Genomic DNA, 12,699 nt, shown 5'->3' with positions numbered 1-12,699 from the left:
CTCCAAAACACAGAGCTGCCTGTATCTAGTATCTGTGGACGCGCCGCTAAGAACCAAACCCATCACAAATGGGCCAAGAATCAGCACATGAGTTGGTGTTCAGAGGGCTGGTGACAGATAATGGTAAGCTTATATTACCCACTTCCCTGACAAGTTCTATCCTCAGGAAAATCCATAGGGTCTCTCACACACAAGGAGGTAAGAAAAATGGCTGACACAGTGAGACAATCTAAAGTGACTTTCAGAGATGTCCAAAATACTATCAAAATTATGCTGTCAAGCTACAAAGCTTCCCAATTATCTAACACCAACAGCACTGCCAAACATCCATGTTCTCGTCATCTATAAGATAAGAGACCGGAGGCCTACTAGAAAGCTGATTTTACAGAAACCACACCAGAAAAGTATGGCTACAAGTACTTACTGGTGTTTGTGGACACCTTCTCCAGATGGACAGAAACATTTCCAACAAATAGTAAAAATACAAAGTTAGTGACTAAAACATTGCTAGAAGATGTCCTACCCAGATATAGATTCCCTCATATGATAGGGTCAGACAATGGGCCAACATCTGTGTCCAAGGTAAGCCAGGATATAGTGAGATTTCTGAGGTAGATTGGAAATTACATTGTATATACTAACCCCAAAGGTCCTATGAGGTAAAAAGGATAAATAAAATGTTAAAAGAGACTTTGACCAAATTAGCCATAAAAGCTAAATAATTAATTCCTAAGGTCAAAACAAATCAATGGGTTCAAAAGACATGTTTTGCCTAAACTGTGTGCCTTCTATGAAAGAGGCCCAGTTCCAGAACCACAAAAGTTTTGACCCAGAGACTGGCTGTAAGTAAAGAGATGTCACTGGGACATGCTAGAGCCCTGGTAGAGAAGAAACTATCTTCTGACCACACCAACTGCTGTTAAAGTAGATGGGATCCCTGCCAAGGTATACTATACTCACATGAGACCAGCTAATCCCTTCTCCCCAGAAAAAGTTCACCTGATTTCACCACTACCACTAAAATAGAAAGTTCAAAGGGACACCAATCCTTTCAAACTAAAATCAACCCAGTCTTAAGCTTACTGTTTCTACTAACTGTACGTACTGCTGACCCTGACCCACACCTCCATTCAGAGACCAGAAACCCACACCAGCCTTTTGACCTGACCTAGAAAATTAAAAATCCTAAATTGGTTATCTTGCCCAACTGGCCCATGCAAAGAGGCCACAGGAGACTCCCTGGTTCCCAGATTTGACTTTTGATCTGTGCCAGATGGTTGATAACTCATGGCCTTACACTTGAGGAACCTTACGAAATTCATACCCCAAGTGTAGGTGGGAGACTTTTTATATGTGTTCCAGGGGTTGGAGGAACTGTCACATGTGAGGGGTCAAAACAATTCTATTGTGCCTCTTGGGACTCTAAAACATCAGTCACAGAAAATAGGGGAGAAAAGATATCAGAGAAAGACCTTACCACAGTCTCCCAACAAGGAGACAGCTCCAAAGTTTTACTTAAGTTCACCAATAGGGAGAGACAAACTAAAGGATGAAGCTGAACTTGTGGGGTCCCAGGAAGTCCTGGCCTTAACTCTACAGACCATAACAGGACAGGGCACCTTCCTAGGGAAGATTCCCTTGTCACATCAACACCTCTACAATCCAACAATACCCACTGTTCATTCCAAATATATTATCTCCCCTGAACAAACATGTTGTCTTGTCCAATGAGACTGACCCTATGCGTAGATGGAGAGGTCATTAATTCCTCTACCACAAAAGAGTTCTACATTCTAGTCCAGGTAGGACCCCACATAACCTATTGTTCAGAAAATGTAGTGCTGAAAAGCCTAGTAAGACATGTTAGAAGAGACCTCGTGAGACAAAAAAGAGAACCTATCTCCCTTCATCCTCACTCTAGCTATGATTCTAGGAACAGGGCTAGCGAAAGTGGGTACTAAGAGAGCTACCAATTTTACAAGAAAAGAATTACAACAATTTGAGTGCAGACATAGGCAAAGATATTCAACACCTAGAAAAATCTATCTCAATCTAGAGCACAATGTAGACTGACTGAGATGGTGCTACAGAAAAGGCAAGAGTTAGACTTAGTGTTCCTAAAACAAGGAGGATTGTGTACTGCTTCATGAAAAGACTGCTGTTTCTATGTCAACCATACTGGAGATATTAGATAGTCACTAGCTAAAGTTAGAAAAAAAAACATAGAATCCAAAGAGAATGAGGGAACTACAAAAATGTGTATCATTTGTATCAATTTCTCCCCTGCCTAAAACCAAGGGTCTTGATAATCATGGGACCCTTGATTATTATATTACTGTTACTTACTTTTGGGCCATATAGAATTGATATGCTTTTATAGTATAGAGAGCAGAGTTTGGGGAACCATTCAAATGATGGTGATGAGGTCCTTATATCAACCAGCAATCACAGATAATATAGGTTTTTATAGCTCAAGATTGGCCTCTAATATCATTAGCAGAGGGGGAATGAAGGAGCGCAGGCATCCTATCTCTCTGCTTTATCAGCACTCGTAGAGCTTCGCTTTCCCCTGCTCTTTCTCACCGCTCTTGTGGAGCTCCCCCTCCCCTCCCCAGCTTGGCAGAGGTGGCCTGGTCTGGCAGAAAAATATTACTATCCCCTTTTTCATGGTAGTACTCCATAACGAAACACTCCCGCCTCCCTCCGGAGTGACGGAAGCAGGCTTGAGAATAGACAAACAGCAACATCCCTCAGTACCCATGTTGCCAAGGATAGCACATTCCCTGACAGATGACTAGTACTTCCCAGTGCATGTGGGACCTGTCCTTGGGAGAAGCATAGACCACAGATGAGTGCCAAACATTTGAGCCATAAAGAGAGGACAATTAAGAGTTCCCTGACAGCTGTGAGCAGTTTGTGAAAACACACTAGTTCCTGATAACACCATAAAGTTACTTCCCAGGTAAGAATAGTCTCCCCTGCCCAGCTGTCTGAACAAACAATGTTGAGATTGAAGAATAATGTCCCTTGTCACCTCCCCATGTCATCTCAAAGTCTGAGAATCCCTGTTTCTGCCTGTATAAAAATGTCAAGCCCGTAGACAAGGGATTGCACTTCTATCCTGTTCAGTAGGAAGATTTACAATCCAAGTCTGATTCTAATAAAAAAGGCTCTTTTATTTCATTACATTTGGTTAGCAGTACTTAGAGTTCTTCTGGGAATCCTGTGACCTGTGTATAACAAGTTACTCAGGAGCCAAAACACAGACTGTGTAAGACACTGACTATCTAGGCCTGGGACAGGAGGGGCAGGTGATGGGGCGGTGTCTAGGAGAAGTGGCATGGTGGACCCACAGTGACAGCAGAGGGCCTACAGGAAGAGATAAGGAAAACTGAAGTAGGATGGGAGTAGTCACTTCTCTTCTTTTCTCACAGGAACCATGGGTCTGATGCAGCTTGAGTTCCAACTTTGTCTCCTGCTGCTGCTGGGACTTGTCCTATTGCTTGCCTCATGCCAGCCACCAACCCCTTTCCAGTGGTTTAACATCCAGCATATCAAGCCAGCCTAAATATAGCTATTTCCTGAGAGGCTCTGACAGTACCTGACTAATACAGAAGTAGAGGCTCACGGCCATCCATTGAACTGAGTACAGGGTCCCCAGTGAAGGAGTTAGAGAAAGGACCAATGGAGCTGAGGGGTTTGCAGCCCCTTAGGACAAACAACAATATGAACTAACTAGTACCCTCAGAGCTCCCAGGGTCTCAACCACCAACCAAGGACTGCACATGGAGGAGTCTGATTGTTCTGGCAACATGTGTATAGTAGAGGATTGCAAATTCGATCATCAATAGGAGGAGAGGAGCTCGGCCCTGTGAAGGTTCTGTGCCCCAGTGTAGGGGAATGCCAGGGCCAATAAGTGGGAGAGGGTGGGGTGGCAGGCATGGGGAGGGGGGAGGCAACAGGGGTTTGTTTTTGTTGTTTTTGTTTGTTTCTTTGTTTTTTGGAGGGGAAACTGGGAAAGGAGAAATTTACATGTAAATAAAGAATATCATATAAAAAAATCCAGCATATCTATAATAGCAACCATTCCCAATGTGATGATGCAATGCAGGTCATTAACAGTTATACAGAAAGATGTAAGGACATGAATACATTTCTTCACACAACTTTTGCTGATGTTGTTGGTGTGTATAGAAATCCACCTACAAACTGCAAAGATGGGACAAATAATTGTCATAATAGCTCATCTCAGGTACCTGTAACCATCTCCGGCAAGAGCCAATGGAGATACCAAACAACCAGAGCAACGATGTCCTACACAATTGCCTGTGAAAACAGAACCCCACAGGACAGCCCCACCTATCCAGTGGTTCCGGTTCACTTGGATAGGACGTTTTGGCTCCAGTACCAGCACTTTGTACCTTCACTCCTCTGCTACTGCCAAGATCATAGCAGTGAAGAACCAATTCCTCTCTGGGCTGCATATCAGCACCTGTCCTCATGAACCCTGTCCCTGACTCCCTTTAACATAGCTGAACAGAGCTTTTCTAGTCAATAAACACCTTTGCATACTCATCTAGATCTCTGGTATCTCTGTGTCTGACAGGGGTGGGGAGAGAGGAAGGGGAGAGACACACTCAGAGAATTGTGTGTGTGTGTGTGTGTGTGTGTGTGTGTGTGTGTGTGTTCACTAGTTCTTTTATAATTTGCATCTGCAAGTTTTTCTTCCTCATTTCTGTTCGAGGCGGGTGCAGCCACTGCAAAGAATGAGAGTCTCAGTGTGAGGAGATGGAGTTCAGCACTGCACTTTAGAGGCATGTTTCAGCCCCCGAGTTCACTGATGGTACAGATACCCAGGATTTTTTGCTAAAACTCTCACTAGGAATTGTAGATCACTCTAGTGGCCTGTTCTTCTCAACCAGTTCTTCTGTACTTCCTATCAGAGCTCAACAAAACAGCATGGTTATGCTGCTCAATGTTCACTTTAGGATGTCATCTCAAAAAGTATTGTGTAGAAACCCACACTTTGTGTGCTTACAAAACTTAAGACCAGAATGCTCTTGGAGAAATGATCAACAAACTCAAGTGAAAACTGCTGGAATAAATTCACTTCTGTGGGGAGTGAGACCTTTACAAACTGGCACATCACATACATCATGTACAATGACCTTCCCACTTCTCCTTTTCCTACTGTGCCTTAATGCTTCAAGCAATACCCTATTTTTAATAAGACATTCTGCCCAGTGAGGACCACAGCCTGTTATGTCCAGGTTCCTTTAAGGACTGGCACCTAGTCATCAGCTTACAGGAAGTCCTGGAGAAGGATTTTGGTGGCTTACAGTGGAGCACCATGTGCCTTGCTGATGGAGAAATTGAACAGTGAGCATTCCCTTCCCATGGCATTTCCTACAAAGGAAAGTAAGATGGCAATTTTGTGGAAGCTGGAAGGAAATAAGATGATGGTCTTACTATGAAAGAGCTTAAGGAATAATCAGAAAAGATGTATCTCTTTTATTTTATGCTTACCTTGAAAATAGACTTATAACAAAATTTGTGCAATGTGTGGTGATGCACGCTTTTAATCCCAGATGCAGGCAGACATTTGGAGTTTGAGGCCAGCCTGGTTTACACAGTGAGTTCCAGGACAGCCAAGGCTACACAGAGAAACCCTATGTCGAAAATAAAATGTGTGGTTTATTTTCTGGTTTTTCAGTGTCTATATTGAATGTATATTGTTTCTCTAATTAAAAAATTAATACTCTTAATTGTCAACTTCTTAAGTCAGACATCATGCAGGCTTTTGTAGGCCCAGGAATTACTTCTTCCTGGAACACCCCCACCATGTTCATTGTTCTGAGCTCTTCCAGGATCCTTAGGAATCCAAGGTTTCTTCAAAGAATGTCTGCTCATTTCATTGAAGAAATCAGCTTCTTTTTCACAAGATACTACCTTTGGATAGCTGGAAGTTTCTTTTTATGGCTTTTGCATGGCTTCTTGACAAAACACAACATTTGGGATTGCCTATTTTGGATTCAGTATATTCTATAAGCGTCTCCATCATTGACTCCTCAATTAGTTTCTAGCATTCTTTCTTAGGGAGGACAGTGGGGCTGGAGAAATGGCTCTGGGGTTAAGAGCACTTGCTTTTCCAGAGGATTCGAGCTGCACTCACAGCACCCATGTGACAGCTCACAATCCACTTTACTTCAGTTCGAGAGCACTTCTTGCCTTATCCTGGCCCCAGAGGGTACTGTACACACATGGTTCAGAGATATGCATGAAGGCATGACACCTACACACATAAAATAACACCTTAAAAGTAAAGACACGGGCTGACATTACTAGTACAAGCTGTGTTGTGTGAAAGCATAGGGGATCTCACTTGTATACTGTGAGATTCCATCCTGAACCATCCAGAGGAAACTCAATTCCAGTGGGGATACAGCAGGAGGGCTGGAAATGCATTCCTAAGTGTGTGAGGAGTCCTGATAAATCCTGTGGCACTGAGGCATGATGGAGCATTAGACGTCAGTCCACATGATGTACAGCTACGATGGTCAGGAAGGCTTTACAACAGCAATTTCCAAAGCATTGAGGACCATTTGGAAAGTCAGGGAACCATCTTTCTCTATCTGTTTTGGTCTGCATCTCTCTCCTTTTAAATAGAAATTTCCAGGTTCTTTACATTTTTCATTTCAATTATTTTCTGAGAGAAGATCTTACCTAGCCCAGGTATCAAGGCTGAAGATAGCCTTGAACACCTACTGGTCCTTCTGTCTCCACATCCCAAATGCAGGCTTGCAGCGACACACTACATTCTCAATGTTCTTCAGTCCCCTTTATCTTAGAACATCGACATTGCAGGACCCTTGTTCCCACGAGGTGTTCTAGAGCAGTAGTTCTCAACTTCTCTGTCACAATCCCTTTAGGGAGTCACATACCAGATATCATGCATACCATTCATACAATTCATAATAGTAGCAAAATAATACTTATAAAGTAACAATTAAATGATTTTATGGTTGTGGGTCACCACAACATGAGTAACTGTATGTATTAAAGGGTCACTGCATCAGGAAGGCTGAGAACCACTGTTCTAGAGGGATAGAAAGAAGTAAGATAATACTGATTTTATATTAGTCAAAAGTTACTATTTTTAGAAGGGTTAAAAAAGAAAAAGAAAGAAAGAAAGAGAGAGAGAGAAAGAAAGAAAGATGGAGGGAGGCAGAGTGGGGAGGGAGAGATGGAGGGATGAAGGGCAGGAGGCAGGAGGAAGGAATGAAGATCAAGTTGCTTTTGTTGAATCTGGTCATAGAAGGTGAGGTTGGTTGTCTCCTCTTTCTTAACCATTATTTCTTTCCCTTTAAGTGACTTTTGAGGATCACTTAAGAGCTGTGTTCCCCTGGTATCTGAGAGCTTTAGTATGGACAGGATCCTCTGAGATGCTGTAGTTAGGGGAAAGAGTGGCTTCTATGAGTCAAGAGTTAGGAAATCTGTCTGCCACATTGTTCTAAGACATGTGCAGCATGTGCTAGACCATGTAAACTCTGCAGTAAATTCTGTTTGCCCCACTTCAGTCTTTATTCTTTATGTCTTGGTCTTGGGACTGTTTTTCCCATAACAGCTCACAAACTTTGAGAAATGCTCTTGTACTGTTTGTACCATGCTATGATATTGAGCAAGTGTACCTTTTGTATTTCTCTTGGTGTCAATGTAATCTTTGTGTCACACTAGGTTGGATACACAATTCTGAGCAAAATTGTGACCTGATGCTTAGGGTCATGAGCACCTTGTTACATGTCAAGTAAGCCATGTGGTCATGGGACCATTTACCTCCCTGGCACAATGGGCTCGAGAAAATTCTTCCAGCTCTGTTACCCCAGGGTAAGCATGAAACTTACAGTTTCTCTTCATTGGATAAAAGCTTTTGTGTTTCTTTTGAAATGGAGATTATTGGAGTGATGGAAAGGGTCTGGGTTAAGCCTTCATTTACCATGGCCAACTTGAGCTGATTAGATGGCACACAACCACACTCTGGGTCTGTGATCCTGGATGACCCTCCTACTGTAGATTCTGCTCTCACAGAAGGTACACACACCCCTGACTATATCAAAACCTTTTCTTAGTTATCTGATCTTGGCAAACTCTGAAACTGCGCTGCTCTACTGTAGCTTCCTCTGTTTTCAGCAGAGGTTTGAATCTCCTGAGCTTGCCCTTCCCTACCTTTCTTCCAGCTGTAGGAATAAGGTAGGGTAAGGAGCATGGCTTTCACACTCAAGACCCACAATAGGCCAGCAGCAGCTATCTGTGTAATCCACTCTCTCACATGGGTATCAATTCAGTCTTTGCCCACTCCACTGTTCCCTGTACATTCACATTTCAGGCCTCAATTTACAACCAGCGGTGCAGTCTACTTTAGAACCCTTCATGTTCCTTTGTATTTCTGTGCATTTAAAACCCTACAACCAGAATTCCTACAAAAGAACCATAAGTGTCTTGAAGACAGAACCATGCTTTATTTATCTTTGTGTGTTAACAACACACGGTAACTGATGGATGAAGATTCATTAGACACACCAATCATCGTGAATACCTTTTAGTCGCCAGAGCTCTATGCTGTGTGATATACAATTATACAGAGAGCTCTGGGAGGGCAAAGTTAGGAAAGTCGACAGCCAGATGTCTGGAAGTAGGAACGTTCAGCTCAGTGGAGGTCACGAGCCTGAAATGCCTGTGCAGCTTTTCTGGAAGGTGCTGAGTGTGTTTGTAAAGCTTGGCGGTGGTCAGTGCTTAAAGGGTAGAAAAAATATTCTGTGTTGTGGGAAAAAGTCACTCAAAAGAAAACTTTTGCCAGCAGTACACAGAAATTGAGCTGGAACAGCAAGATTAACACTGGTGCAATATTGTTCTGAACCTGTTGTTTTGTTCTAACTTGACAATTGACTGAACAATGATATATTATGGCTTAGTTCCCCCTCTAGTCTGCTCAAGTCAAATGTCCAACACTGCATTTGGCTACCAGGTCTCTTCAACTGCCTTTAACCTGGAACATGTCCACAACTTTTTGGTGAAAAATGTCTTTGTTTTTTAAGATTTATTTTTATTATTGTGTGTGTGAGAGTATGTGTGCATGTGTGTGTGTGCATGTGTTTGTGCAAGTGTCTGTGTGTGTGTATGTGAGTGTGTGTGTGTGTGTACCTGTGTGTGAGTGTGTGTTTAGGCATTTTGACTATGTAGCAATTGCACACACATGCCCAGTGAAGCCAGGAGAATGTGTCAGATCCTGTGGAACTGGAGTTAAAGACAATTGTGAACCATTATGTGTGATCTGGGAATGAAACCTGGGTACTCTGGAAGAGCAGCAAGTGCTCTTAGCTGCTGATGCAGGTTCATAGACCCTTGGTAAAGAAGTTGTAAAAAGGGAGGCTTAGCTATGCTTGGACAAGCCTGTTACCTTAGCACTTGGGAGGCAGAGGCAGGAGGATTGCTGTGAGTTTGATTCCAGCCTTAGTTCGGCTTACATAGCAAGTTCTAGGTAACCAACTACATAGTTGACTCAAAGGAAAATAAAAAAGCAATCACATAAACCTCTCAGTTCTAAATGAGGCATATATATCTTCCCTCCAATGCCCATGGGGCAGCACGGAAAACCTGGTGGAAAGATCTTAAGAGCTGGAAGGAGGAAGGGGACCAGTTGGGAAATAGGAAGGGGTTAGAGGAGAAGGAGGAAGGGACAGAGGTGGGACAGATGAGCATGGTCACAGGGAATCACATACACATAAGACTATAAATGTGTAAAGAGTAATAAAAATGAAATGGAAAAGCTACACAGCCCACCTGCACCACCAAAAGAAACATTCCTCCTTTAAGTAGCTCTTTTAAAATGATTTATTATCTGTACTTTATGCTTATGGATATTTCACCTTCATGTTCTTGCACATGCCTGGTACCCACACAGGCCAGAAGAGGGAACTGGAGTTACAGATTGTCATGAGCTGCAACTGAAGATAGTTTGCGATTGGAATTATGGGGACTCTTTAGAAGGTATAAAAATGTCAGAGCCCTGAGAGGGGGTGGGGCTGCTGTTCCCCCTTGATACTGCTGCTGTTCTGTGTTGCTGGTTGCTGGTTGGAGATATCCTCACTTGGGGCAAGATTGGACTTGCCCCAAGGAACTGGATGCCCCTAATCAGCAGGAAGTAGTCTAAGCATATCGATGTCCTTTTTCCCCTCTAACCTTCTCTCTTTCCTACCTAGTGTTAGGGGGTTGGAAGGGATAAGAACAGAGAAGGGTAGTAGTGAAAAGAACCCAATAAAGTACCTAAAAGTACAGTTACACACTTTACTTCTTCAGATTGATTTTTATTTTCACTCTGTGATGTGCATTTAAGATTCCCCTGTGTTTTCCATAACTTGGTGGCTCATTTATTTTTCTGCTGATGTACCTTAGTTAATTTCTTAAGACTGTCTTGATTTCTTTCAGATGTTGACACTTACAAAAAAGTAGCTGATCTTGATTTTCAGCTTAATAAGATTGAGGAATACCTCAGAGATTAGTGAAAAGATAGTCCAGGGCTGTCTAGTGAGGGCATTTCTAGAGACTCTTAGATTCTGAGGCTCTGACCTACTGAATGGATTAATCCCATGATGCATTCATAATCTGATGGTGAAAAGGAGGACGTGGAGCATACTTAGTGGAGTAGGTTACAGAAGATTTGTCCTTGGGGACCAGTCCCTGGGTCCCTTCCCATGTGCTGTGCTTCCTGTCAACCATGAGGTCATAGCCATATCATCTACTTGCTCTAAACACTGTCTTCTGCTGCCAATGGGCCCAGAAACAACAGAGACAAGGACTATGAACAGAATCCCAAACAACCACGGGAGAAATAATGCTTCCTCCTTTAGGCAGGCATCTTAATATTGGGCAAGAAAAGGAGTGCCAAAAAGCCATGTAGTTTTTAATTGATAATCTCAGTGCTAGCAGTGGGTTAATTCCTTATGAATTGTTGGTCAGATATGTACAAGATGCCCCCAAACAATAAAAACTCTTGCTGATACTGTTGAATGGCAGAGCTAGATGGTAGGAATTTATTGCTAAAGGCACCACATATTTTGGTTATAGGACATGGAAAAAAATGGACTGAGCTGGAAGCTCCTTCCCTCCTGGCTGATATTCAGAGCACCAGAGATGCTATCTGTTCTGGCTGCTGGAGGAGGATTGTTGCCAGCGGCCCTGCTTGGCTGTAGACAGTGTGTACTACATTATTGACATATCTTGGGAGATGTGCCAGCTGATACAATAGTGCATGGACTATTATAGGAACAGCCAATAACTAAACTATTTGATTTAAGGTCCTCTCTACAGGAGAGAATTAGTATCTGGTACTCTAAGCCAGTAGGACAATCTCTGGCTAGGAGCTCACAGGGACTGACTAGATAAACAACTGTGATTGTCTTTTTCAATGGATTTGACTGACTTGTCAAGTTACCTTCTAAGCATTTCTGCTTCTTAATGCACCATAGAGCATTGCTGCTAGTGTTGCTGCTGCCTGCCTTAGTTATGGAGAAAAACGTACAATGGATGGTGCCTGCTGCTGGAATAATGTAGAAATGAAGGGACTGCTGAGATAGCACAGGTTACCCAGTGTTCAAAAAAGGCTAACAGATAGCCCACCCTTTTGAATGCTCAGGGAACATTGTGGGAGAAGGGGCAGACAGAATGTAAGAGATGGACATATGGGTGGGAGTATTATAAGATTTTTTTCCTTTGGATGTAACAGGGGTGCCAAAATTATGGTACCACCCAGTGTTTATATAGGTGATGGAGATCTTAATAGGGGTTGTGAACTGAATTCTTTTAATATAAATATACCAGTGAATTAATATGACAGCTGTATTTCTCTATTTTAGCATGACTACATGGAAAAACTAGGCTTCACCTCATTATCTGGGCAGTTTAATGATTTATATTAACCCTGAAGCTAGTCTGACTAGCTTCCAGCTGAATTTCTATGAAACTGGCATTTTATTATTGGTCTGCCTCTTTGAGATTCTGGTTTGCCACTGGACTCTCTTTATTCCTTTTCCCAATTAGTCACATTGAATACACTGCATTTCTTTGCTTTTTTGATATTATTTGTCATTTTAATTGGTCTATTGAGGATGAATGGCTGAGTTTGGCTTGGCAAGCCTGCTACAACCCAAACTTTTGCCCTAACAACTCCACTATTATGGGGACCCTTCAAGCTGCAGACAGGACACCCTTATTCCCTCTCCAAGAAAGGCACTGCTGGTAGATCTGGAGTTCTGGCTACCATCAATTTGATTCAACACCATAGAGAAGGAAGGCTTCCCTCTTCCATGTTTCCCAGGATCTCTATGTGTCCTTTCTTAACCACAAGGTTGTAAATGGTTCAAGCAGCATGCTCATAAATTAGAAGGCTTTGGGAAGGAATGTGAAATGTATGTGCCATTGTCCCTTTGCTGCCCCTTGCGAATCAGCACATGAGGTTCAAATGATTTTTTTTCTCTTGCCTTGGCAGCCTTGGGGGATTTCTCATCCAAGTTTACAATGTCCTTGTTTTTATTATTCAGATAAGATTGACCCAGATTTACTCCTCCCAGTTTTCTTAGAAGCCAACCCCTTGGAATCCTTTTAAATTCCACACCACAGAGACTGTGTGACTGAAGAAACTGGCTT

At 42.6% G+C, this 12,699-nt stretch overlaps 2 protein-coding genes across 2 annotated transcripts in view; both read left to right on the top strand.

Annotated features, from left to right (window-relative positions):
- The first annotated feature begins 3,439 nt into the window (after window positions 1-3,439).
- LOC116085217 (ribonuclease 2B-like) lies at window positions 3,440-4,504 on the top strand. The gene is made up of 2 exons (XM_031362647.1): window positions 3,440-3,558; window positions 4,081-4,504. Exons 1-2 carry the CDS (start codon window positions 3,440-3,442, stop codon window positions 4,502-4,504), a joined length of 543 nt encoding a protein of 180 aa, XP_031218507.1.
- Window positions 4,505-8,679: 4,175 nt separating this feature from the next.
- The window catches only part of LOC116085216 (ribonuclease pancreatic-like), a 5,416-nt gene continuing 1,396 nt past the window's right edge, over window positions 8,680-12,699 (top strand). The window contains exon 1 of the mRNA XM_031362646.1: window positions 8,680-8,782. Within this exon, the coding sequence (XP_031218506.1) occupies window positions 8,680-8,782 (103 nt within the window). The remainder of the gene's footprint in view (window positions 8,783-12,699) is intronic.

The sequence above is a fragment of the Mastomys coucha genome, unplaced genomic scaffold (assembly GCF_008632895.1).
Source record: "Mastomys coucha isolate ucsf_1 unplaced genomic scaffold, UCSF_Mcou_1 pScaffold9, whole genome shotgun sequence".
Taxonomy (NCBI): Eukaryota; Metazoa; Chordata; class Mammalia; order Rodentia; family Muridae; genus Mastomys; species Mastomys coucha.
Note: the sequence above shows the minus strand (reverse complement) of the source record. Positions and strands in the feature narration are given on the sequence as shown.